This window comes from Rhinatrema bivittatum, chromosome 11 (assembly GCF_901001135.1).
Source record: "Rhinatrema bivittatum chromosome 11, aRhiBiv1.1, whole genome shotgun sequence".
NCBI lineage: Eukaryota > Metazoa > Chordata > Amphibia > Gymnophiona > Rhinatrematidae > Rhinatrema > Rhinatrema bivittatum.
In genome coordinates, this window is record NC_042625.1 from 31,503,024 (window position 1) to 31,529,307 (window position 26,284).

A 26,284-nucleotide genomic window follows, 5' to 3' on the forward strand; every position below is an offset into this window, starting at 1 on the left:
TGACTGGTATAGATGCTAATAAAAGCTCATTTAGGGGACGGGAAGTGTGCAGTTGAGATGTGTGGTGGTAGAGTATGCAGGCTGGACTCGGGTGTGTTGTGTGGTAGAGAGTGGATTCGACATATCGGAGGGGGTGGGATGGGGCTGGAGAGTACTGTGAGGGGCGGAGCTTGATTTCCATACAGAGGGGTAGGGAAGGAAAGGGGTGGGGCTCATTTGCATACCAGTGATGCAGGTGCAGGGCAGCTTTCTTCTTTATTACAGATATATTATTTGGCCCAGCAGTCTTTCTGCTCCTTTTGGGCTTTCAGCTCAATCGGAACTGGCCTCGCTTGCATCGCACATATCAACAGCTACCCCAACAGGTATTAGCTTACGGCATGGCGAAGATTGTATAGATCCACGTTTCAACAATGGTCCCAAGGGGGCCTGGGAAATATCTGTGGAAAAGAATTAGCCTTCCGGCATTCAGATAGGTACCCTGGCTCATAAGAACATAAGAAAATGCCATACTGGGTCAGACCAAGGGTCCATCAAGCCCAGCATCCTGTTTCCAACAGTGGCCAATCCAGGCCATAAGAACCTGGCAAGTACCCAAAAACTAAGTCTATTCCATGTTACCATTGCTAATGGCAGTGGCTATTCTCTAAGTGAACTTAATAGCAGGTAATGGACTTCTCCTCCAAGAACTTATTCAATCCTTTTTTAAACATAGCTACACTAACTGCACTAACCACATCCTCTGGCCCCTACAGTCCGGTGGCCTTTTGAGTATACGATAGAATTTAGCACACTATTTATTTATTTATTTAAATTCTTTTACTATACCGTTACTCAAGACCAGGTCTTATCGTACCGGTTTACAATAGAACAGGGGAAACCAATTAACAACTAAGTAGAAGGTAAAGTTACATTAAACAGGGAGAGAAAACATGGGAGATGGAAGACAGGAAAGATTTTAAACAATAACAACTGGAGAGAGATAAAAATAATCAACGAAAAACAATAGAGTAGCGAGATATAAACAGAGATTTATCCTAGGCGATTATTAACATAATATATCCTGTGGGAGGAGGAGACATGGGGAGGTGAGCAGTCAGGGCAGGGACTGGAAACGGGGAGGGGGGGAGGGATTAGGGAAGAGGTCAAAGGGTGAGAGTCACTGATGGTTGATAGAAACCTGAAAACTATTTCTGTGGAATCTGCGTACTAAAGTGTGTAACTGTTAATGCAGGCTTAATGGGGGCCTAACACACCGCACAGAAATGAGCTGCACTGCATGGCAGATGATTGCTGAGCAACTCATTAATGAATATGGGTTAAGTTTTTGGTTGTTGCCTAAGCCAGCTCACACACGAGGCAAAGGAAAACAGAAGCCAGTCAGCACCATTTTGGATTAAGGAGCCACTGTAGTTGGAGGGAGTCCTCTCTCCTGCCCCAGCTTCACTTACTAAAACCTTTTGGGGGTAAATGAAGGGAGATGGGGGGGACAGAGGACCCCACATTGGCAGGGTGGGAGAGGATATTGGGGCTCAGTCTCTCCTTTATTTGGGGGTGAGGACATCGGGGTTCAGAGCCCCTTCAGCAGCACTTGGAGCATGTTTTTTTCATCTTTTGAGGCACTTGTTAGATCAAATGCCTGTAACCCCTTTTGATTCAGGCTTTTATTATTTTGAGACTGGACTATTGCAATATTCAGTATCTGGGACTGCTGCACAAGTCTATCTGCAGGTTGCTTCTTATTCAAACTATGGCAGCCTGACTTTTCTTTTTCCTAGGATAAAATATGGGGAGCACATTACACCAATGCTAAACCACCTGCACTTGGTCCCAGTACATTATAGGGCCCGTGGAAAGCAAGGAGTTTGGGATTTTAAAGTTATACGACATCAGGGATCATGTTATTTCCAGGAATGGTGGTTGATATACCCTCTTGGTCATACCCTTATTTGTAAAGCCTGTTGCTCAGTTCTGTTCTCTGTAAACCGACGAGATGTTCCCAACGTTCGTCGGTATATAAAAGCTATTAAATAAATAAAATAAAATAAAATTTCCACTAAAGGTATTTTCCTATTAGTTATTGACAGTAAAAGAAGTTAAATTGTCACAGACAGAGCCTTACCTTGTGTGGCTCCAGTTGCTTGGAATAAGGACATGTGTCATTGGACAGGTTGTGCAGGGGTCTGGCACAGCTTGGAAACCTGGTTCTTTGTTCAGGCCTTCAGGCTGGGATTATGGATGGGGTCTAGCTTGACCCTCTACAGACTACTGGAGTCTGACGTTTTTGATTTATTATTTGCTCTTGGTTGAAAATGTTTTTTTAATTTCTGTGATTGTTCCTTTAGATCAGTGGTTTTTCTGTCAGGACACACCTGACAGATGATGATCGCATGCATGACACGCATACTCCTATAGGAATCCCCTGCCACCCCACAATGGGTATAAGACAGAAGGAGGGCACTTCCTGTACAGCTCGCCATACAAACAAGATATTCTGATTCTGTTGACATCTCAGTAACAGCAACGTAAACTCTCTCTGCTACCCAGGTGCATTGTAAAATAGAAAACCTGCAAAAAAAAACCCTCTGCACATACGTGGCAAACCTGCCATAGCATAGCAGCCCTAACCCAGAGGACTCAAACAGCGATACCCTACCTATGAAAAAGCAGCCGTGCACCACCAATGCATGTCCTAGTGAGTAAACACAACAAATAAGACTGATTATAAATGCCTGCATGCTAATAAAATACATCACCTTGGACACAAACCCAGAACACAGGCAGACCGACCTTCACCAAATACAGAATAAAAGGCCACAATTTACAAACGTGGAGACAAACTGGAATGAAAGCTCCAAGCATGCAGTGCAAAGCTGGAGAACTAGAAACACACTCCCTCCTATGCTAAGTGACGCTAGAAGAAAAGCACGTCCCCTCCATGCCCTCGTGATCCCTCACCTCTCCCCAACTACTCCTTGTCAGTCATCCCCTCCCAGGCTCCTCTCTCCCCCTCCCTATTCAGCATACCCCCAACCTCCTGTTACCCATCTCTTCCTGCCCAGCAGGCTCCTGAACTGATACTGCTCTGCTTCTGAAATATTGCTGATATTTTTCTGTTATATCCACGTCTCATGGTGCGTCTCTTTTTGTGTCTCTCTTTTTGGATTTGTTAAAATCTTAATGTCATTTTAAGAAATTCCACCTTGATTATAATGTTTCTTCATATCAGAAGCAGTTGTAGGGTTTTCTTTTTTTTCATTAGTAGTATGCATGTGAATTATTTTCCTAACCGGTATAGAAGACCAGCTCTGGAAGCAGAGTAACCTCTAAACTGAGCCCATGAGCCATCGCTCGTACGTTTCAGAGCATCGCTCACAGGTTTTACATGGTCGCTCACATACGTTTTTCTTGTGCTGTGTACAGAAACGCAATGCGCTCAAAAATGGTTGGTTTAAAAAAAAAAAAAGTGCACACACCCTAGCCACTCCTTGGAGGGAGCATTGCCTGTGAGCCCTTCAGTGCTAAAACAGTAAAAATTTTTTTTTTTTTTTTATGTTTTAAAGATTGAAAGAAACTTTTTTTTTTCTTCCAAGCTGCTCCAGCTGCCGTGTGAAGCTCCAGTACTGAGATGCGTCTTGACTGTGGCTCGATATCATTTCCAGTGCATAAAAGCATTCCATTATTCAAGCACTTTGCTGTCCAACCGCATAAATCTGATTTCTATGTAAAATAAAAACGTCCTGTAGTGTTTGCTGGAGACGTGGTGCGAGGCAGAAGTCGAGACTCAGCATGCCAGACACGGATTTATGCTCCTCTCCTATGAGCTGAGAAATAGTTTATCCTGGTAGAAAAAAGGGTTTGTTCTATGCATCAGTAAAACAAAAGCAGAGCATATTTTATAGGTTACATTTGTATAATTATATTTAAAATGCTTTAGTGGAGCACTCTGCTCTGTTGGAATGCCATAAAGGATATAGATGAGGATGGATATATTGTCTTAGTGGGAGAATGTTTGTGCTTTTTTTTTTCGTTTCGATGTGGCTCAGGGTAAGTCGCGTTCGGGTATAGTTATAGCTATCCCAGAGGACTTGCATCCTCAGTTTGAACCTGAGGCAGTGTCCCTGTAACCTGTCCGTGGGCTTTGCACCTGGTTCTCAGCCCGCAGCTCTCGCCTCTTGAAGACTCCTCTCCTTTTTAAGGTTTGGCAGGTGCCAGAAGCCTGATCTTCCCGATGCAGGGCTTTCCAGAACATCTGCCCATTGCAAAGGTTTCATCTCATTTGCATAAAACTTGGTTCTCAGAAAATGTTACTGTGCACACTTGATGTCACTAAGAGATTTGTGATCTGATCTAGCATGTTTGACATATATATTGAGTAACATAAAAACCTGCCATATTAATTTTTTTTTTCAAATATCCAGGTAGTTGAACTGTAGTGTTTCTTTTTGGGGGGAAAAAAATCAGCGAAAACACTTAGGGGTAGATTTTAAAACGCCTACGCGCGCCAGTCCTATGTCCTGGGGCTTCGAAAAAGGGGTGGAGCTAGAGATCCCCATCACAGTAGCCGTTTCCCACTGGGCATGGGGAACTCGTGCCGGTTCGTGCAACCTGCGCCAGACCCAAGGCAGGTGCAAACGGTAAGTTAAAGGAATGGAGGGGTTAGAATAGGGCTAGGGGGCGGGAAGGCTAGAGTAGGGGGAAGGCAAGTTCCCTCACAGACCGCTCCTAAATTCAAGCGGCCTGGGATGGAATGGGTGAAGGCCGCGGGCGTTGGCATGCGCACTAGTGTAAGCTGTTGTGGGTGAGCCGGTGTCTGCCCGCGCATGTTATAAAATCGGGCATTCATGTGTGCGCGCTGGGTAGCGCATGTGCTCACATGGACACTCGCACGCAAGTTCTTAAAATCTACCCCTTAATGTGGTTTACATTTTTAATTTGTTTCAGTAAAAAAAAATAAAATGTAAATTTCCAAGCTTGCTTAATATTGCATTGGATCCATTCATGATTCTATTGAATTGTATGAGACAATGATTTTTTAGAAATGGAAAATTTTGCACCCCATGGCTCTGCTGGTGGAAGTCGAATTCACTCCCAGATCCTCTTAGTGAGCACCAGACTTCTGAAAATGGGGCGAGGGGTGTCTGGTTGAGAGGACATCTGGTGGGGGCCCTCGGCGGCATGTCAGAGCTTTCTTATAGACTGTAAAGCAGGGGCTGTCCAACTCCGATCCTCAAGGGCTGCGCACCATCGGGGTTTCAGGATAATCCTAATGAATATGCACGAGAGACGTGTGCAAGCGCACTGCCTCAGCTGTATGCATATTCGTCAGGGATAAACCAGACTGATTTGCAATTTGTTGAGGCCGTGTGCTTGCAGACTTCTCATGCATTGTCATTAGGGGTATTCTGAAAACGGGACTGGTGGGTGGCCCTTGAGGACCGGCTTTGGATACCTGTGCGGTAAAGGGAAAAGCTGGATCCATGACTCCTGTGTGAATTCCTCAAGTGTCAGAGAAACAAACCATTCTTTCCTCATGTAATAGTCTTTTGTATTGCCCATAAGGATGCCCTTCACCCAAGCTTTCTTAGGTGACTTTGACCTACTCTTCTAAAGAAGAATTTCAGGTTACAGAGTTGGCTGTGGCCTCTTCTTCAGCCTCCAGCGGGTTGAGGTCTGCTGGCAGCCCCTGGGTCCTCTCTCTCTTTCACCACGGTGAGGGTGGCGAGAAAGGAGGTAAACAGAAGCAGAGGTCAAAGGAGGATCCACATCTCCACCTGCTGTAGACCAGGGGCAGCTGAGCAGACCATGACCTCCGCTGCTGCTGAATCAGGAAGCCTGCTCCAAGCCTCACATGCAACAGCAGGAGGTGAATTTCACCAAACATCTCCAGCTGCTGTGAGGCCGGTCTCGCTCAGCAGGAGATGGTGTTTTGGTTAAATGCAACCTCTGTGGGGGGTGGGGGAGGAGAGTCAGAGGCCCTTCAGCTGTCCAGTGCCAGAGCACACACGCCAAAGGCTGGCCCAGAACAAATGGAAATACGAATCTCCTTTGGCCTTTGCCCCATCCCCATTCACCTGCCCCTGTACCCATTCATCTGCTTTCCCCTCATACCTCTAGCCCACACTACAAGCTCTTCCCCCCCCCCCTCCCCCCCAGTGTAGCTGAGACTGCTATGCTAGGAAGGGAGGAAATCTGCAGGAAGGGAGAATTTTGCATTCCGCAGAGCACGGAATTCCCCCGGGACTAGTTGAGATGTTCAGCCATCATTGTGTTGTGCTGTTGTGTAGTGTTGTTCGCTCTTTGCGAGTGTATGTTTCATTATTTATCTCCCCTCAGTGTTGGAGGCAGTGAGGGTCTTTTTCCCTTCTTTGGCGATTTTATCACCTGCTGCCGGGTGCCCTAGAAACAGATCACAGAAACATGACAGAAAAAGACCATAAGGACCATCGAGTCTGCCCTTGCACACCACCTGCTCAGCTCTGCAATCCCGACCAATCCCAGGCTTGCTTGAATTCAGAAACAGTCCTTGGCTCTTCACCACCTCTTCCATGCATCCTCCACCCTTTCTGTAAAGTTTACTCTTCCGTCTGCCCCTTTTCATCCTCATCCCGCCTTCCCGTGCCCGCAGAGAACATGTATGCCTTTAAGTGGTGGCTCACGAGTCCCACTGAGGTCGGGTGGGAACGAAGGACAGAGAGCCCCAAAGCAAGCAGCTGGGAATATTTAGATTAATTAAAAGTAAGCTGTTGTCTACTAAAGTGTGAGATCTCGCTTGCTCCTCATGCCCTGTACAAAGAGACATTGCTGATTTTCCATCATGTTGTGGGTCTCGCACCTGCACTGTAAATATTTAATCTTGCTAATGTTTCCTTCGCAGCTAATGCTGATGAGCTTAAAGCTCCCAGTCCAGAGCAAATCACAAAACTGGAGGAGTTTGCAGGGGTAGCGGACAGATCTACGGACACAGAGAGCCTGGCCGTCCTGACCTTTCTCTACTTATATTTATCCATTGGCGCCGAGTACAGGTAATTGTGTTCTGTGCAGACTTGAGATAGTTCCAGCTTTGCATGCCACCCTCCTGCACGTCTGCCATATTCCTTTTGTTAATTAAGATTTACACTGGGGGGAGGGGTTGTTGCTGGTTAAGTTGAAGCATATAATAGTGTTTGGAGTTGGCTTGTCCCAGTAAAAGAGGTGAGAAGGGTAAGAAGAAGGAAGCAGCTTTGGGTGCAACATTTATAAAAGAAGGGGAAGATCTTTGTTTCCTGGTTTGTACCTTTTTGAAGTTCTGTGCTGAGAGACTTTAGAGGGCTTTTCATGACCAGGGGTGATGTCTTCCTCTCAGAGATGTTATGCAGATCAGACATGAACACTTGTGGCCTCCTGCAAGATGACAGCTTATATCTTTCTCTGATCATTTTCTGCCACCTTCCTGACCAGGAACGCTGTAGAACTTGGCTTCTTTTTGCCCGTTGCAGCTGAAGTGGAAGTCAGAGGTTGCCGCTGGCCGTGACCTGATTATTTTTAAAAGATTGCCGCTGCTTTAAAGTCCTGGTTCTTTTAAACCTGTAGGGATCCTGTTTAGATAACCATGCAAAGCTTTTGGCAGATACAGAAATGCTAATTGTACCTATTCTGTCCATTCAAGTCATTGGCTCGGTTTTATAGTCCTTTCCTCTCCCTCTGAGATCCTCTGGGCTTGTCCCATGCTTTTCTGAATTCTGTTACTGGGAGGACGTTTCATGCATCCACCAACCTGTCTGTAAAGAAATGCTTCCTGAATCTTCCCCCTTTCACCCTCATCCCATGACCCCTCATTCTAGAAAAAGGCTCACCTCCTGTGCATGTAACCCTTTCAGATATTTGAATGTCCATCATATCTCCCCTATCTCACCTTTCTTCTAGGGTATACATGTTGAGATCTTATTTATTTAAAATATTTGTTACCCGCCCTTCCTATGTTCAGGGCGGGGTACATGGATACAAACATAATTGTTAATACATAAAGCATACGTAAAAGAAGTAATCAAAACTTAAAATCACAATAAAAATACATAAACAAAAACATACACAGACCAAATCATCAAAACTTTAAAATGAAAGCCAAATAAAGGAAAATAAAATCTAAAATAAAAACACTGTAAATAAACTTAAAGAACAAAAGTCTGGCTGGGTATATAATTTAGGGACAACAGTGTAGTTTATATCTTGTCTGTCTGATTCGAGAAGGCTTTCTTTGTCTATCCTCATATTCTTTAGAATGAAGACCACCGATCATTTTAGTATTTATTTTATTTATTTAGAGCTTTTCTATACCAGCATTCGAGATACAATCACATCATGCTGGTTTACATATAACAGGGGGAGTGGTAAACTTGAACCATTAACAAGTGGCAGAAGTAAAGAAGTTACAATGAAACAAGGAAGTTATAACGGGGGTAGGAGTAAGACAAAGCTAGAGTAACTTAACAGTAGGAAAAGCAATTATTTACAAAGTGTTGTCAAGGCTTTCAGTGGTTGTTGTGATGATTCAGTTAGGTTCGGGAAAGGCTTGTTTAAAATCACCCTCTGGACTGACTCCATCCTGTTTATATCCTTTTGAAGGTGCGGCCTCCAGAATTGTACACAGAGAGGGCTCACCAGGGACCTATACAGGGGCAATATCACCTTCCTTTTTCTGCTGGTTATTCCAGTCTGGCTTTCAGGATATCCCTAATGAAAAATATATGGGATAGTTGTACAAACTGCCTCAACTGTGTGCAAATCTCTCATGCCTATCCATTAAGGATAGCCTGAAAATCAGACCGGTTTGCAGCCTTCCAGGACTGGAGTTAGACAGTCTCCAGTAAGGAAATTCCCCCATTATCCCCCCCAAATCCATCCCGCCTTCTCATTTGCATTCCTGTACTCTGTTCATGTTTCAGGGATTATCATTATCTTGCTGGAAGCAAGACACAGAACCACATGATCTTTGTCTGTCATCACGCTCTAGGCTTCTGTGGTTGCAGCCCTGGAGGACTGGAATCGGACGCTAAGCCCTTTTCCCTCAGGAAGGTTCTCTTATAACGCCCGCCTGCACGTTTTACAAATAAGATGTTTCCCTGTTCAGACCCCCAAAGAACTTGCGTTCCCACCAAACACTTTTTATATGATGATTTACTTTGAGGAAAAAAGATTTTGGAAGAAATCAAATTTATTTAAAGTAAAAGTAAGCGAGGCTCGTCTGTAGCTTGTTTAATATGAGAATAAAAAAGTAGGGCGTCTGGGAAGAACCTGTGCTGTGGATTTGGTGCAGCCGCACTGCTGAATATACCCGGCTGTCTTGGTTAGCCAGTGCCGTATCACCAGGCTAGCTTTAGGCTCAGCCAGAGTTGGCCGGATAAATCGGCTGGGGCTACCTCTGAATATCGAGTTAGCTAGCCACTTCAGCTCCTTCCCCATATGCCCAAGTGGCACCCACTGACCATAGCCGGATATTCAGCGGCGCCCCTTAGCTGGCTAAGTGCTGTTTTCAGTATCGGGCTCTATGTTTTTAGCTTTTTATTTACTTTATGTGGTGTATACGGCTTTGTTTATTTAATGCTGGTATTTGGATAATTATGAATGTGTGTTACACGTGAGCACTGAGTTTCTGGGTACAGATGGACTCCATCGAGATGTAATTTAAGAGTCAAATGGGTAACAATGCGGATCGGTTTTCTTTGGGGGGGAGGAGGGGCTGCTTTTGCTGCCTCTGTGAGGGTCATTTTCGATTTACTGAAGCCATTTTGATTGGCTGCCAAGTTGAACAGTGAAGGAGGTGCCTTGGGGAATTATGGGTCTTAGGTTTTTAAAGCCAGGGTTTTTCTCTACCTGTAAAGGCCCGGATGTTCCTTCAAGTAAGAAAAAGAGGCTTCGAGCAGTGGTCGTCCCTCCTTCCTTCCAAAATCCTGTCCGGCTGTTTTTGGACATTTTTTACATTTTGGTTTGGGCAAAGATCAACTGCTGGATGTCCTGCAGTTTATGTAACAACCCCAGTTCCAAGAAGGAAACTGGCGTGATATAACTGTTTTGTCTGTCCCCCACCCCTAATAAGTTCCGAATCATTCAGATTTCTGTGACAGATGAGCAGTCGCTGACGCCCTGCTCACGCTCCTCGGGCTCTTCATGTCCCCCTCTCGCTTTTTTTATTTTTTAATTACTTTATTTCCTGTAGAGAAGCAGGACCAGCCCAGCTGAAATCTCGAGGAGGCCGGCGCAGGCACCTTTAAGGCTGCCTTGCTATTGACCAGTGCCCGTCGTCGCCAGCTCGCTTCATTTTGGGTTTTTTTCCTAGTTTCCTGTCTAGGAAAGCCATCCCTTAACAACGTACTTAGGGCACTGCGAAAAATTCTGTACCGAAGAAGGAAGTGAGGATTATTCCTGCAGGATCAGGCGGCAAATGTTTGTGTGTAATTTACTCTGTAACAGAAGGGATTGGCTTCTTGGGATGATATGTTGACGTCTATAAGTAAAATTGCATTCAGTCTAAGGGCAATTTTTTGGCTACAGGTCAATATTTCTATTTGCTCTGCTTTATGTGTCTTGGGGAAAGATTACGGCCTCCAAGGAAAGGACAGGATCGACTTTGCGGAATGCCTAAGGGGTGGGGGGGAATAAAATTGACACAATTGGGAGATTTCATTTTGCGGGTAAATGATCGATTGGGAGTGGAGCGTGTGAGACTGGGAGACGGGTCACAGGGACCGCTGGGCGACAGTCTTTGATGTGGAAGGTGGGGAATAATCAGAGCCCAGTGGGGGGAGCAGATTGGAGGGCTTGAGAAGGAGAGAAATAAAGGGAATTACGGGATTGCAGGAGGATAGAAGGCAGGAACGAAATATCAGAAGATGCAGGGATAATGAGACAGAATAGAGGAAGGGAGCGACTCGGTGATGTCTGGAAAGGAAACTGAATTTAAAATGCCATAAAAACAGAAGAGGTTAGACCAAGAAGAGAGGGATCCAAGACAGAGAGAAGGGCAAATGAGACCTAAACCAAAGACACAGGGTGGAAGAAAACTGTATATTTTTATTGCTGCTACTTCATTTTGCTGTGGGGTGAAAGTCGGAGTAGCATACTCTAGGTATGAAACTCTAGATATGAATCTCTAGATATGAAACTCTAGATATGAAACTCTAGCAGAATTACACTGGCTACCCATAGAACAAAGAGTAAAATACAAAGCCCTATGTACCATACATAAACTAATACATGACGAAAAAGCCGACTGGCTAAACACCACACTACGGGTACACGTCCCACACAGAAACCTGAGATCAGCAAACAAAGCTCTCTTAACCATTCCCTCAGTCAAAACAGCAAGACTGACCCAAGTGAGAGAGAGAGCCCTATCACTAGCAGGCCCCACACTGTGGAACATAATGCCCCTAGAGGTCAGATTACAAAGAGACCTCAAAACCTTTAAGAAAAGTTTAAAAACATGGCTTTATAAACAAGCCTTTCACAAAGAGACCGAAGAATAGAAAATACACAGGAATAGGCAGAAGAGCACCAGCAAACAGCACTATTTCCTAAAATGTGCTGGATAATATTTTTAATAACTTTATTTCACAACTAATGTAGTAGTAAAACTTAAAGGATGTGAATTTTACCTGTGAATAGTACCTTACAGGTACACATGGTCAGGACCTACATCACTAAACAAGCAAAGCTTTTTTGTTTATGATAAAATGTAACCGAACCTTTTTGGCACCTGTTAGAATGTACTATAGTACGCTTTTACTTACATTAAATATGTGCCTACATGTAAACCGTTGCGATGGTATATAACTTAGCGACGGTATAGAAAAGATTTTAAATAAATAAAGATGTCGCAGTCTTTCTCCAGCCTCTCATTTATCTGCACCTTGCCAACTGAATAATGGTTGGGGGCGTGAAACTGGCCTTGGTGCTTTGCATGGGGGACCCTACATACACTCTCGCTGGATGGTCTCCTGTCGTCCTGATATGCTTTCACTGATCTCCCAGGCTGGGCGAGGAGGAAGAGGGGGCTGAAACGTAATGGGTTGGAAATTGAGCATAGCTGGTGAAAATGAACTTCCAGGATTTGCATGTGGGATATTTTTCATTTCCTTTTTCTCTTCGTCTAGTTTTCATTCTGCCATATAAATTGCTTCATGGGTTTTTTTGTTTTGTCTTTTTTTTTTATGTGCAACAGAGACTTTCCAAGCTTGGATATAATAGTGTGGTCGGAGCTGCCCACAGGAGCTGGCTTGGGATCCAGTGCGGCTTACAGCGTTTCCATGGCTGCGGCCCTACTCACTGTTTGTGGAGCTGTCTGCTTCCCCTTGCACGAAGGGGCAGACTCGGCCAGGTAAGCCGCGGAGACTGACTGACACCTTTTGGAGGACGGCGCATTCAGAAGCCTCACGGGTGGATTCGGGGCTTGCACGGATGGCTCTGGCGCTGCCTCCTTCCCACCTGATCTGTCCGGCCCCATTCCTGCTGCAGTGCCGCAGACCCCTTTCATCTCCAAGGATCCTCTGTGCTTTTTTCCCGGGCTTTTTTCTGACTCTGTCTCCACCACCTCTCCTGGGAGGTCGTTCCGTGCATCCATCGTGGGGCCAGCTCTGCTTGATGTGGAGTTGCGAGGGAGGCATGTAGCAAATGCAGGAAACGGTCTTTTCATTCAGAAATGTCCCATTAAGTGTAATGGTGAGAAATCGTGGCCATGGTTCTTTTGCACAGAATTTCCCCACCTAGGCAAAAGCCAAGCTCTGCCAACTTTTCTTTTGCCATGAATGTGCTTTGTGAGCATCTGCAGGGAAAGGACCTTGTGATTTTACGTTGTATATTGACAGTACTTTACAGATTATAAAAATGATAAAAACTTTCTATGTCACCAGTCAGTGGTGCTGCATGCAGAGTGTCTGTCTGAACCTTTCTGTGCTGGGTTGGCTGATGATAGTTGGTACGTCACAGTAATAAGTCTTAGACGTACCCGGCCGGCTTCTTTCTCTCGTGGTATAGAGATGGTACCGATCTGCTCTGTTTAAGACTCCATTTGTCTCCTGCAGCTGAGACCGTAAGTCATTTTCTCTGGTGTCCCAGGACTACATTAACAAAACAGAACTGGCCGGGAAGGTCCTTTTACAGTGCGTTGTCCGCGTCCTGCTTCTTGCGCTTAGTTCTCCTGTACGTTGCTCTCTTTTTTTGCCAGATTGTTTGCTTCTTTCTGCCCAGGATGGGATGTGATAGTGGTTTCCTTATCTCCTAGGTGGACAGCAAAGGAACTGAATCTGATTAACACGTGGGCCTTTCAGGGCGAAAAGATCATCCATGGGAATCCTTCTGGAGTGGATAACGCGGTAGGGACTTGGGGTATGTTGGGCACGTTGGTTTGAGAAGCTGGGCTGGAGCCTGCGGGGTCTTCTGATCAGAGGCAGACGATGCACTTCACCATGCTCCCAGCTGTACACTGAGATCCTGTTCTGCCTTCAGCGCGGGGAAACATCACAAGGATGTAGGATGGTGTTAATATGTGACTAAAGGAAATAACTTCCTAGCATGCATTGAATTTTTAGCATTACAGGTGGGGCGTTTTGCTTGCTTTGAATCCCCCTCCTCCCCACATGTGTGTCAGGGCTGTGGGTGTAAACTCCTTCCCCTCTGGTCCCTTCCAGCAGTTTCTGCCCAGAGTTGTTAAAGATCTCCGTATCATCTTTTCCCTTTTCAGGAGGAGCTCTAAGATATCAAGCAGGAAAAATCTCTTCATTAGAGAGGTAATTTTTTTTTCTGTATAACCTTTTTGTCGTCCTCAGAGAAGGACGTAGTAAGTATTTTACAGAGACACGGAAATTCCTTAATCGCCTGGAAGTCCAGCAGTTCAAGTATTGATTACAATATTATTTCCTGAAGAAAGATCATTTCCTGATTGTCCTGCCAGACCAGTCTGTACAAGTGGGATTAACCTCCAGCCAGCAGATGGAGACAGAAACCAGAAGCTCATCATTAAGCCCCTTCTCCATTTAAGCGTCCGGTGCTGCCTCAGTAAGGTCTCTGCAGATGTGCATGTGCAGACGGATGATCTGGTGCTGTAGCTTCATGGAACAGAAAGGAGTGACACCAGGGCCACGGTACTCCATACTCTGGGACAGAGGTCCTCCAAAGGGCTGTACTTCTCTTCCCCAGTGCAAACAGATGTTTCAGAGGTGCTTCGAGGTAGCCATCCATTGAAAGAGGAGGGGGCTATACTGAGACAGCCCGCATTCCCCTCCTGGGGGAACCTACTCGGTGGAGTCTGAGTCCCAGTGCCAAGGAGCAAGCACTGGAGGATCAGTCCCTTGGTAGGTCCGGCAGCAGGAGCTTAGGACTGGGCTCCCAGGGCAACAGGCCAGTCCAGGTACTGATTTCCATGGTGGAGCGGGGTAACAGGCCAGATAAGGCTCTGGTTTCCCTGGTAGGGCAGGAGCCAAAGAGGGAGAAAGGAAAATGGTGCAGGTAAGTCTTAGTAGATCACGAGCCTCTGCTTCCCTTGAGTAGCAGAAACAGAGCTTGGGAATCCTCCCTTGTTCTCCTACATGGTAGCAAAGCTCCAACCCACAACCACTGCTGTGAATTAGCAGGCGGGCAACTCAAGAGCACAGTGAGAACATGCCTTGCTGGTAATGAGTATAGTAGAACTGGTTTTGGGATACTGGATGAGCTCCCCTGTTGAGGCTGGACCCGGAGAGCCAGCCTCAGGGGAACCAGGAGAGGAAGGGGTTAAGACAAATGACTCTAAGCAGGAGAACCAAGGCTCAAAGCTGCTCTGTTGCATAGTAATTCTTTCCAACACTGTTCAAAGCCATTCATCTCCTGTTTCTTGAGATTCACATTTTTGGAGCTCCTGGGTTCAGATCCCAGCAGTGTTATATCATAGCAAAATGCAGACATAATTGCAATTTTCCTTATAGAAAAAGATAATTCTATTTGTGGCTATAGAGCTGGGAAAAAATAGTAGATTTGCAGGTTCTGAAACCCTTGATGGGTCACAACTGTGGGGAAACTCCCTTGATGACAGGATCACAGCAACGATAGGCAAAGCCAGTTAGGAGTTCACAGTAGCTCTTCTAAATACCAATAACCAAAAGAATTTTATCTCCCGCCATTGCATACAAACACCAAAACTTTAAACCCCCATAAAGGACTTACCTTGCACTTTCAAGGAGAAACCCGAACTGCTCCCTTTACAGTGGCTCAAAAAATCCCTTCGGAGGATGGAGGAGCCAGAAGCCCGTATATTCCCTGCACTTAGGCTGGGAGGTGCACGAAAGGGCGCATGTTTTTTCTACGTAGCCAAATAACCTAGAAGATCCATGACTTCTCGGTTAAGAGAAGCAGACTATATAAGGAGGATAATCAGTGGCAGGTGTCATGGCTGCTGGTGCTGCGTAGGCGTAGGGTCCGGGGCCTCTGTGAGGTCAGGGTGCAAAAGGTATAACATTTCCCGTTGAGGAGTCCAAGCTCTCGATGGTGGCCTCCCACCAAAGGAGCCTGGGAGGCAGGCATGATGCAGAAAGATTACAAGGGCAGGCTCGGTTTGGCTTGCTGAAAGTGACCCAGAAACGAATGCCTCCTGACTCCCCTTCAGATTGCCTTCTTCTGAGTTCAGGCCTCCTCAGCTGGGAGGTGGATTCACTTAGGATGTTGTAGGGTGGCATCTGGAAGACGGTGGTGGAAATCTGTCTCTGTGGTGCCTTAGAAAATCTTTAAAGGAAAAGGTATCGGGGGTGCCCAGTCTGAGCCCTTTTGTTTCAATCGTGGTTTCTCATAAATCGAGATTTCATTACTGGGCTTTAGGAAACAGAAGGTCAGGGAGCTTAGGACCCTCAGAGCACTAGAGATGCACAAGGCTCTGAAGCGATAGTGCAAAGTCACAAGGAGTACAAGAAAGCCACAGACTTTAATGAGGCAATTGCAGGAACAGGAATATTGAAGGCAAAGCCGATGCCCCGAGGGCCTAAAGCATTCTTGGCATAGGCCCAGGCATTATGCTGGACATAGTATAAAGTAGAGAACCCGGCAGAAATCTGCAGGGCGGACACAGGGGTTTTTCTGCATGTATTTGAGGCCGAACCCTCAGGAGAATGGCACAGTATTACCTCAGGAGTCCTGGAAGCAGGTCTAACTTACTCCCACCCAGGATAGGTACAGCTTTGATACATCCCACTTGTACAGATTGGTCTGGCAGGACGATCAGGAAAGTTCAATTAGGATCTTCTCTGCTAACTGGCTTTCCTGTAGTCCTGGCAGGACCGGTCTATAGCTGCCCCACCCCAGGAAGAGAACCGGGGGGGGGGGGGGGGGGCGCCACGGGGGGACCGTGTGCAGGCGTGATTATATAGGTTGTCATACACAGAAAAATGAGCGAAAGGATATTGTTTGTGTCTTTGAGTTCCAGGGGATCCTTATTCCCAGAAAACAAACAGGAATCCTAATCAGAAGCGCGATGTAGGAATTCTTGCTCCTCTGCCAGTAGCCAGAGAGTGAACATTGGTGATGGTATCAGGTTTTGTTTATAATGGGGATTTGGAAGCCAAAACTAACAATTGTCTTTGGATGATTTAAGCTTTGGCATAAGGAACTGAGGCAGCAGTGGCCGCTTATATGGCAAAGGGGCTTAATGATGAGCTTTTGGTCTCTGTCTCCATCTGCTGGCCGGAGGTCAGTCTCACTTGTACAGACTGGGCTGTCAGGACTACAGGAAGGCCAGTTAGCAGGTTAGAACCTAATTGAACCATGTAACTAAAAATATTCTGGCCAGACTCTGAAGAGGCTCTCGCCATGAAATGTTGGGTAACGTAGAGTTGAAAGAGTTTTGTATGGCTAAGGTCAACTGCTTTAGTTGCCAGGCTTGTAGATTTCCTGAGTTTTACTGATAGTGGAAGAGTGGCATGTTATTTGCAAGGGAAGCGTAGATATAGATCTCTTGGGCAGGGATTCCTATGGAAACGGCACTGATACTACCACTTCCTGGTAGGCAGGACCTGAGCTGTGGTTTGGGAAGGAGAGACGGCAGGCTCAAAGCTTCTGAGTGCTCATTAGCTTGAGTGTTTGGCTTTTTTTTTTTTTTTGTTGAATGCTGGGGGTCGGGTCAGTTGGTGGCCTGGGCAGGAGGGACATCCTTTTCCTCTGTCATCATTCCTTTAGACTGAGATCTGCCAAGGGTACCAGATGTGTGTGTGTGGGGGGCGGGGATACTTTGAGTGGCCTGTGGGGAGGATAGACGTGAGGTGCTGAAACATCAGGTTGTGGGGAGAAAGGACTTCAAGGGCTGTGGGGGAGAGAATAATCAGAGGATGGGGGCTGTGGTAAGGGGGATGGTATTCAAGCATCGGGACCTTCAGAATCGGGAAGGGTAAAGTTTGGCTAAGGGATCCAGTTATATTTTAGGGGGCTATGTTGGGTATGGTTAGAATTTGGCTGAAAAACAGATGGCTATCGTAGCCGCTCAGCAGCACTTTGAACATGTAGCCCACGGTAATCGCATTAAGACAGAGTAAAGCCGTTCGTTGCATTGTGGCAAAATTTGGGGAAACAACTGGCATGCTAAAAGCAGAGCTGTACATGTACTCCTGTGTCAGCCGGGCCGCCTCTGCCCAGGGACACTGAGGAGATCATGCCCTGCTTAGCAATGCGATGGAAGGTGCTTGTTGCATTGTAGCTTAAAAATGACACTTCCATGAGGGGTCAACTGACTTTTTTTTTTTTTCTGTCTGATAATTCAGGGTGGCGAATTTTAATGAACCAGTAATTGGTGGTGTTTTAATAAGTAATTTCATAGTGATGGTAAACAGTGCATGTAACACACCCACAGATGTGAGGTCGGCTTAGAAAACTCCTGCACCAGACTGAATTGGAAAAGCATTGTGTGACGGCATTACAAGGAAATACTTCCCACTCTATAGTCCATTCTAGCAGGTTACAATTCAGTATTCAAATAAAACATGGGAAATAATCCTATCCTGATGAATCAACAAATGTAATACTAGATAGAAGGAAGCCGGATTTCAAGCTAACCATGTCCTCCTGAACAGCCCATGTCTAACTGGCAGTATCACTTTGATGGGGCAATACCCAGTAAGTAGCCACGGTCCAGAGATCTCCCCATCTCAGCTTGCACTGCGCTGGTCTGAGGCGGGAGACCGTCATGGCAGCGTGGCTTCCTGCTGTACGACTTGACTTCCTGTTAGCGAAGAGGTCGGAGGAAAGCCTCGGTGTAGAATGGGTCTTTATAGATGTCGGGTCACTTTCTGGCATCTTCAGTGAAATAAGCCTGGTTAAGAAATAACAGAAATGTGAACCAGAACTATAGGTGGAGGGAAAAACTGAATGATTTTTTTTTCTTTTCTTTTTAGGGTGCCAAGGCTAAGAATTTTATTGACGAACACAAAAGTACCTCGCAGCACAAAGCTTCTGGTGGCAGGGGTCAAAGACAAAATTCTTAAGGTTAAAAATTTCAGTAATTTTTTTTAAGTACAAGCCAATGCTGAAGCAAACTTTAATGCTCCTTACAAGAAACACTAGGTTCCTAGGTACTCGTGTCGGGGACATGGACATAATGGGTGCATCTTTTTTTTTTTTTTTTGTAGCCTTTTTGCAATTGCTTTCCAATAAAAATCTAACTTGCATCTTATGGGACCGTTTGGCCCCGTGGCTCTGCCTGCGTCTTCTGAGCTTCCTTTGTTTGGAGACTTGCATAAAACCAAACGTAAGTGAAGTAACAGTACATGGGGAATTCTGGTGAGCAGAGAAGAAGGAAACTGACAATTTATTGCACTTCCTGTTGGAGTTTTTGAAGTTTTAACAGGCATGGGATAACCCGCATGGAGCGGCATTTGTTACTACCGGAAGCAACTTGCTGGGCAGATTGGATAGACCACTTGGTCGTTATCTGACGACATTTACTGTATTGTGGCACCCTTCTTGAATACAAAAGCTTGCTGTCTGATATCCCTGGATATCCGAGAAATAAACAGGTGTGCCCTGGGAGGGTCTGTGTATGATCTGCAAAGTGCAATAAAGGGAGGATTGTTATGCTGTGTAGGACTCAAGACTTGGGGGGTGATGGGGTCTTCGTAGTCCCAAAGAGCACAACAATCCTTCCTTTATTGTACCTCTCAGGTCACACACAGACCCTCCCAACAGGGCAGACCTGTTTATTCCTCAGCCATTATATCTTAAGAGAGAGACCCTGCCGCGTGGGGAGGATGCATATGGTGGCAGCTGGAGAGCAGTCATTGATCAGCTTGTCGCCTGCTTCCTGCTAGGGAGTGAAACAAGCTGACATGGCCGACACCAACCAGAAATGCTCTCTCCTTTATTTTAGCCTGGAAGTTGTCCTTTGCATGATTGTATGGTAACGGGGGAGTGCAGTGTCCGTTGTCTGGATGGTGCAAAGTGCAGACACATGGGGAGGCTCGCAGTCACCTTGGATTTTCTTACCTGACATTTGCAGGGGTAGACTCGTCCAGTGGTAATGATGTGAAAGGGTGACTGATTCAGTCTTCACGAGTATCCTCGCGTGGCTAATTGATTGGTAGAGGGTGCCTCAGTACACTGGAAGGAAATGTCTTTTCAGTCACCTGTAGGGTACTCGGGGGTAATGAAAGAGAAAACAATGGTTTCCTAGTGTGTAGACAGATGGACTCAGGACCAGTGGGTTATGCTCCCCTGCCAGCAGATGGAGACGGAGCAAGCTGACGTCGCAGTATATATTATCCACTCCCGCACATGGTGGACGTGCTTTGGGTTTTTTGGAAGGAGAAAAATTAAATTTGACTTAAGGAAAAGGAAAGCCCTGCTCTCCTGCAGTGATCAAAAGGTCCCTCTCCCAGTTGAGAATTCCTGAGGTGATTTCCGTGGTCCCTCAGATGTGCCTTGGTCCGGTATTTGGGTTTCCCGGTGTGGGACAGCTGCTCGTTCAACTGAAAGGCAGAGGGTGCAGGAAGCCGAGCGCGGCGGGTGACAGCAGATGCCCTCTCCCCCCGCAGCCGGAGACCATCTCTGTACTCAGCCAGTAAGCGCTGAGCTCAGGTAAGTTTTAAAAAAAAAAACCAGTTACAGGGGATTTTAGGACTTCCTCTGGTCTCCGTGCTCTGCGCGCTGTACCGACATTTGTTCCCGCTCCCGTTGGAGTTGGGGAATTGAGCAGCCTGGCAGGTTGAGCAGCCCCAGTGGGGTAGGCCCTGCAATCAGGCTTTTCACTTGCATGTTGCGTGGTAGGCCAGGGCGGTATTTTTTGCACGCTCCTGTGCTTGCTTTGCTGCATCGGCTCTGCGCACATGTGCACTCATTTTTGGGCACGCCTTTTGTGCACATAACTTTTTGAACTGTTTCAAATGCTTTAGCTTGGTGCACAAGTTGTGCGTGTGCCTTGCTGCGCTTATTTCTCTGGTGCTTTATTTTTGTGCGCATAAAGTTTTGAGCACGAGCCATTCAGACGCACATTTACTGCTGCGATGGCGCCGGTAAACGAGAAGGCTGGCACCTTTCTCCTTGTGTGGTCTGTCATATTAGGACTTTTCGGCCTGACCTGTCTTCTAACATGTGTCAGCGCTGTTTGGATGCTCAGGATGAGTTGTCGTCCTCAGATTTTGCTAAGCCTGACTCCTCCTATTTTGATGATGGGTTGGTTATGGCCTTGGCTGCTGAGATGCCAGACCTTGGTTCTCCCTTGACTGACTCCTCCGCTGACAAGGGCAGTTCTGTGGGACCAGCTCCAGTTTCTTTTGGGCTTGGTCTGGATCTGGCTGCTTTTTCTTGGGTGGAATTATTTCAAGGCTTACAAGCCTTTCTTCAGGTACAGTTCTCCGCTTCCCCCATTTATGTCCGGTCAGTCCCTCAGCTGGTGGCTCCTCCCTCTTCCAGTCCTATGCTTAAGCGCCGGAGCTCGCCTTTGCTCCCTCCAGTGGTTCCCAACAGGAATCCGGATGGCATTGATGATGAGGCAGATCCTGATTCCCTGGAAGATGGGGAAATTCCGCCAGGACTGGAACCGTATCAGACCATGTTGTGTTTCTTTCATAGAGATGAACTGCAGACCCTGATTTCCCAGATTTTGAAACAGCTGGGTGTTCCTGGTACGGATGCCATGTCGAAGCCGAAGAAGAGTCCCATTTTGGTTTCCTTACGTAAAGCCTCTTGTTTTTCCCTTGTGATGGATGCCATTCAGGAATTGATTGATCTTGAATAGGATGCCCCAAAGGAAAATTTTAAAGGGGGTCGGACATTGGAAGGCCTGTACCCCCTGGATTCGGCTGTGAGAGAGTATTTGCATTTTCCCAAAGTGGATGCATTGGTCTGTGCCATCTCTAAGCGGAAGACTGATCCTGTGGAAGGAGGAGTGTCCTTGAAGGATGTGCACAATATTGAGAATTGAGGCTATCCTTAAGCAAGCCTTTGAGGCAGAAGCAATGACTACAGATCGCTTTGTATTGTGCCTTAGTGGCATGATCTTGTCTGCTTCTCTCTCAGGAGGTTGATGGTTCTGGAGGGAGTTCCAGAGCGGTTATGGAGTCCGCTGCTGCCTTTTTAGCAGACACAGACTCCTCGGCCAGAGGAGTGGCTTCGGTGATAGAGGCCAGGCATTAACTCTGGTTGTGAAATTGGTCAACTGATGCAGCCTCCAAACCTAATCTTACAAAGATGCCCTTTAAAGTCTCGCTCTTGTTTGAGAGCGAGTTGGAGAAACTGGTCAGTAAGTGGGGCGAATCGCCGCTTCCTCACTTTCTGGGGCATAAGAAGTAATTGCAGCGCCCCTGGAGGTGATACGAGAAGGATATGCACTGGAATTTTTCAGTATCCCTCGGGACGTGTTTATGGTGTCCCCTTGCCACTCCCCGCAGAAGAAGCAGGCAGTGGAGTTTACACTTCAAAGCCTCCTCAGACTGAGGGCTGTGGTTCTGGTGCCCGCGTCTCAGGAAAGTAGGGGTCGATACTCCATTTATTTTGAAGGAGGGTTCCATTCGTCCCATCCTGGATCTCAAAAGGGTCAACCGTCATTTGAAGGTGACTCATTTTCGCTTGGAAACCTTATGCTCTGTGATAGTGGCAGTGCAATCGGGAAAATTTCTGACATCACTGGATCTGTCCAAGGCCTAGCTTCATATTCCCATCCATTTGGAACACTGTTTTCTACATTTTGTGGTGTTGGTGTCATCATCAGTTTCTGGCACTGCCCTTTGGTCTAGACACAGCTCCCAGAATGTTTTCCAAGGTTATGGTGGTGGTAGTGGCAGTCTTGAGAAGAGAAGGGATCCTGGTGCAACTGTACTTGGATAACTGGCTAATTCAAGCCAAGTCTCAGCAAGAGAGCCACCTAGTGATATACAAGGTGATCTCCTTGTTGCAGAAGCTCGGTTGGGTGGTGAACCTGGCCAAAAGCAGTCTTCAACCATCCCAGTCATTGGAGTATCTGGTGGCAACCCTGGAAGTGGTGCCGTGGGCGAGAGCGCATATGCATCCTCTTCAGTATTCTGTCTTGTTGGAACCCACAGACTTAGGACTATTCGGTTCGGCTCCACTTGCCGATGGAAATCTCTCGTCTCCAGTGGTGATTGCAGGAGGCTCATCTGAGAAAGGGAGTCTCCTTGTCCTCCCTGTCCTGGTTGGTACTCACGACAGATGCAAGTCTCCAGGGTTGGGGAGCTCACTGCAGGAGCTGATGACCCAAGGGTGTTGGAATGCCAAGAGTCCTGCTGGAACATCAAACGCCAGGAAGCCCGGGTGGTCCGGTTGCCATGCTTGCAGTTCAGCCACAGGTTGAACTGCAAGCATGGTAACCGGACCGTCAAGTGGTCTGCATGATGTCTGACAACAGTGGCCTACATCAATTGCCAGGGAGGAACCAAGAGCCAGCAAGTGTTGCAGGAAATAGACCTACTGATGGAATGGATGGAAGGACATCTAAAAATGCTCGCAGCCTCTCACATTGCAGGAAAAGCCAACGTTAGAGTGGACTTTCTCAGCAAGAAGAGTCTGGACCCAGGAGAATGGGTGTTGTCAGCCAAGGCATTTCAGCTGATTGTGGATCGCTAGGGCCTTCCATTCATAGACCTGCTGGCGACTTCTTGCAATGCAAAACTTCCTTGATTTTTCAGTCACAGGAGAGATCCATGGTCACTGGGCATAGATGCTCTCATATGGGTCTGGCCAGAAGACAGGTTGCTTTATGCCTTTCCTCCATGGTCCTTGCTGGGCAGAATAATTTGCATAATCTAGGGCCACAGGGGGCTAGTACTCCTGGTGACGCCAGACTGGCCCAGGCGACTGTGCTATGCAGAGTTATGAAGACTCCTGGTGGAGACCCCTTTTGTCTTCCACTGCACATGAATCGGTTGCAGCTATGATCTGTTCTTCACGAGGATCCGACTCTGTTCTGTCTTACGGTTTGGCCCTTGAGAGGGCTCACCTGTTGATGCATGGATATTCTTCTGCAATGATTGCCACCTTACTCTGCACTCAGAAGTTCTCCACTTCCTTAGCCTATGTGCAGGTTTGGAGAATATTTGAGGCCTGGTGCGAGGAGCGTTTTGTTCTTCCTCATTCAGTTAAGATCCTGCTCATTCTGGATTTTTTACAGGATGAGTTGAATAAAGGATTGACCCTTGATTCCTTGAAGATGCAGGTTGCAACTCTTGCCTGTTTCAGAGACCCAGTGAATGGTGGTTCCTTGTCTCATTCTGATGTGGTCCGTTTTTTTGAAGGGAGTGAAGCATCTTAGGCCTCCCTTGAGGTTACCAGTTCCCTTGTGAAGCCTTAACTTGGTGATGGAATTTTTGGCAGGCCCTACATTCCAACTGCTGCGTAGCCTTTCCTTGCAGTTATTGACCTTGAAGACAGTGTTACTGGTGGCTATATGTTCGGTGCCCTAAATCTCCGAGAGATGGGAGAACATGAAAGAGAAGTGTTTTTCGGGATATTGGAAGTCCAAACAGGACCCAGAGGTTGAAGTAAATTGGTTGGTGTTATATAAAATATAAGAGAAGTGTTTGGTAGACTTCTAAATTGTAACCCTATCATTTAAGAGGAGTTGAACACCTTGGTGCAGATGTGTGTAATCTGAACAACAATAGTCGAGGGATCCCGCAAATAGTTGAAGTGCACAGCAGAAAATAAAATTGGCTGTAGACCAAGGTTCAATGGATATTGGACTGGTCCATGAAATAATTGAATAAATAAAGAAAGAAATTGCTTTGGACTTTTAGAAAGAGGATATTAGGAGAAGTTCTTGTATCATCGATTACATGCTTAAGTGAATTGCAAGTAAATCTCATTGGATTATTTAATCGTTTAGGAGTTCAAATGATCGGACCAGCCATACTGATTGAGACATTGTTGATCAAGGAGAATATTCAATAAAGGCATAAGGAATACAGCAAAAAAAAAAAAGGGATACACTTTAAAAACTTTTTTTTATAATACATACAAAAATACAAAAAATAGAAGAATCAATTTAATAAAGAAGGGAGTGGGAGGGTGGTAAGTTCATGATTACATTTACATGAAAACTGAAGCAAGGCCGTGGAGGCATGCATCAGAACCTGTATGAAACTTACCACATCCCATTAAAAAAATTTTTCTAAACAGAATTGGTTTAGACTTATGACAATATTTATTGAATATATTATAAGGTGGGATTTTTCTTTGGGATATAACTAAATCTCCGAGTGGCAGGCCTTGTCTTGCTGGGAGCTGTTCCTTCGGGTGACTCCAGGGGTGTTTCAGCTGCATAGTGTTCCATCCTTTTTGCCCAAAGTGGTTTTGGACTTTCATTTGAATCAGTCCATCTCCTTGCTGTCCATGGATAAGGTCAGGGATGTGGAGGAGTATCACCTCCTGCGCCCCTTGGATGACAAGAGACTTGTCATGCGGTATCTGGAGGTTTCTGAACCTTTCTGGAAGACGGGATCACCTGTTTGTCCTCCATGGAAGAAGTAAGCAGGATGCTCCAGCTTTGATAGCTACAGTCGCTCATAGGATTAAGGAGTTGGTCATGGCCACGTATGTGGATGCTGAGAAGCTGTTGCCTACTCGGGCAGTGTCATGGGTGGAGGTTAGTCTGTTGTCTCGCATCGATATCTGCCAAGCTGCGACGTGATCCTCCTTACACACTTTTTCCAGGTTTTATCATCTGGATGTGCAGGCTCGAGAGGATGCAGCCTTTGCACTTGTGGTTTAACTGGATTGCAGGCAGCCTCCCACCCTGTTAGGGAATAGCTTTGGTACATCTCACTTGTCCTGACTCCATCTGTCTGCACACTAGGAAACGGAGAAATTACTTACCTGATAATTTAGTTTTCCTTAGTGTAGACAGATGGACTTAGCTTCCCACCTTCAGCTGCTGCATGAGTGTGTCAATAGTCATCCTGTGGGGGCTCTGGATCCCAAAGGATTACTGGTAAATGTTCATCCAATCCCTAGGTTCTTATGTGAGTTCAGTGTTTCTTGTTGGCTGAGTACAGTTATGGTTGCCTGTTTTTAATCAAGTTTTTTGCTCGTCTGCCCACACTTGTTTTTGAAGAGAATACTGGCAGGGTGATGTCAGTGCAGGGCTATATATACTGTGATGTCAGCTTGCTCCCTCTCAATCTGCTGGCAGGGGAGCATAACCACTGGTTCTGAGTCCATGTGTCTACACTAAGGAAAGAAATTCAGGTAAGTAATTTCTCTATTCCCCTGCCTCATAAGAACATAATATTTGCCATGCTGGTTCAGACCAAGGGTCCATCAAACAGTATCCTCTTTCCAACAGTGGCTAAGCCAGGTCACAAGTACCTGGCAGGATCCCAAGGCGTAGAGAGATTCCAAGCTGCTTATCCCAAGAATAAGCAGTGGATTTCTGCAACTCTACCTTAATAATGGTGAATGGATTTTTCCTCCAGGACCTTGTCCAGACTTTTTTTTTTTTTTAATATGCAGCTACACTAATGGCTTTCACCACATTCTCTGGCAACGAATTCCGGGGCTTAATATTATGCCTGGAGTAAAAAAATATTTTCTCTTATTAATTTTAGTAGCACCCCACAGGCCTCCCTCCAGCGTGAATTAAATTCCTCCCCTTGTGACAGGGAGGGGATGAATATGAACAAATTGACTGAAGGGGGGTTAGGGAGAGCTGCTTCTGGAGTTCAGTGGTAGTCCCTGGTTGGGAGCCTTAAGGCTGCAGCTTCAAATGCAGAGATCCCCAGTTAGGAAAACTGAGGTATGCACAGACCTTTTCACAAGGGAGTCCTTACTTTGGGCAGGGAGGCCACCTCGG

At 46.3% G+C, this 26,284-nt stretch overlaps 1 protein-coding gene across 6 annotated transcripts in view; it reads left to right on the top strand.

Moving 5' to 3' along the window:
- Window positions 1-26,284, top strand: part of MVK (mevalonate kinase) — a 51,278-nt gene that overhangs the window by 13,902 nt on the left and 11,092 nt on the right. For 5 of the 6 annotated variants that reach the window (XM_029571450.1, XM_029571449.1, XM_029571448.1 and 2 more), the window contains exons 4-8: window positions 6,878-7,025; window positions 12,200-12,355; window positions 13,259-13,362; window positions 13,718-13,763; window positions 18,381-18,471. In XM_029571450.1, the coding sequence (XP_029427310.1) occupies window positions 6,878-7,025; window positions 12,200-12,355; window positions 13,259-13,362; window positions 13,718-13,763; window positions 18,381-18,471 (545 nt within the window). The remainder of the gene's footprint in view (window positions 1-6,877; window positions 7,026-12,199; window positions 12,356-13,258; window positions 13,363-13,717; window positions 13,764-18,380; window positions 18,472-26,284) is intronic. The other variant, XM_029571452.1, reaches the window with a different exon arrangement.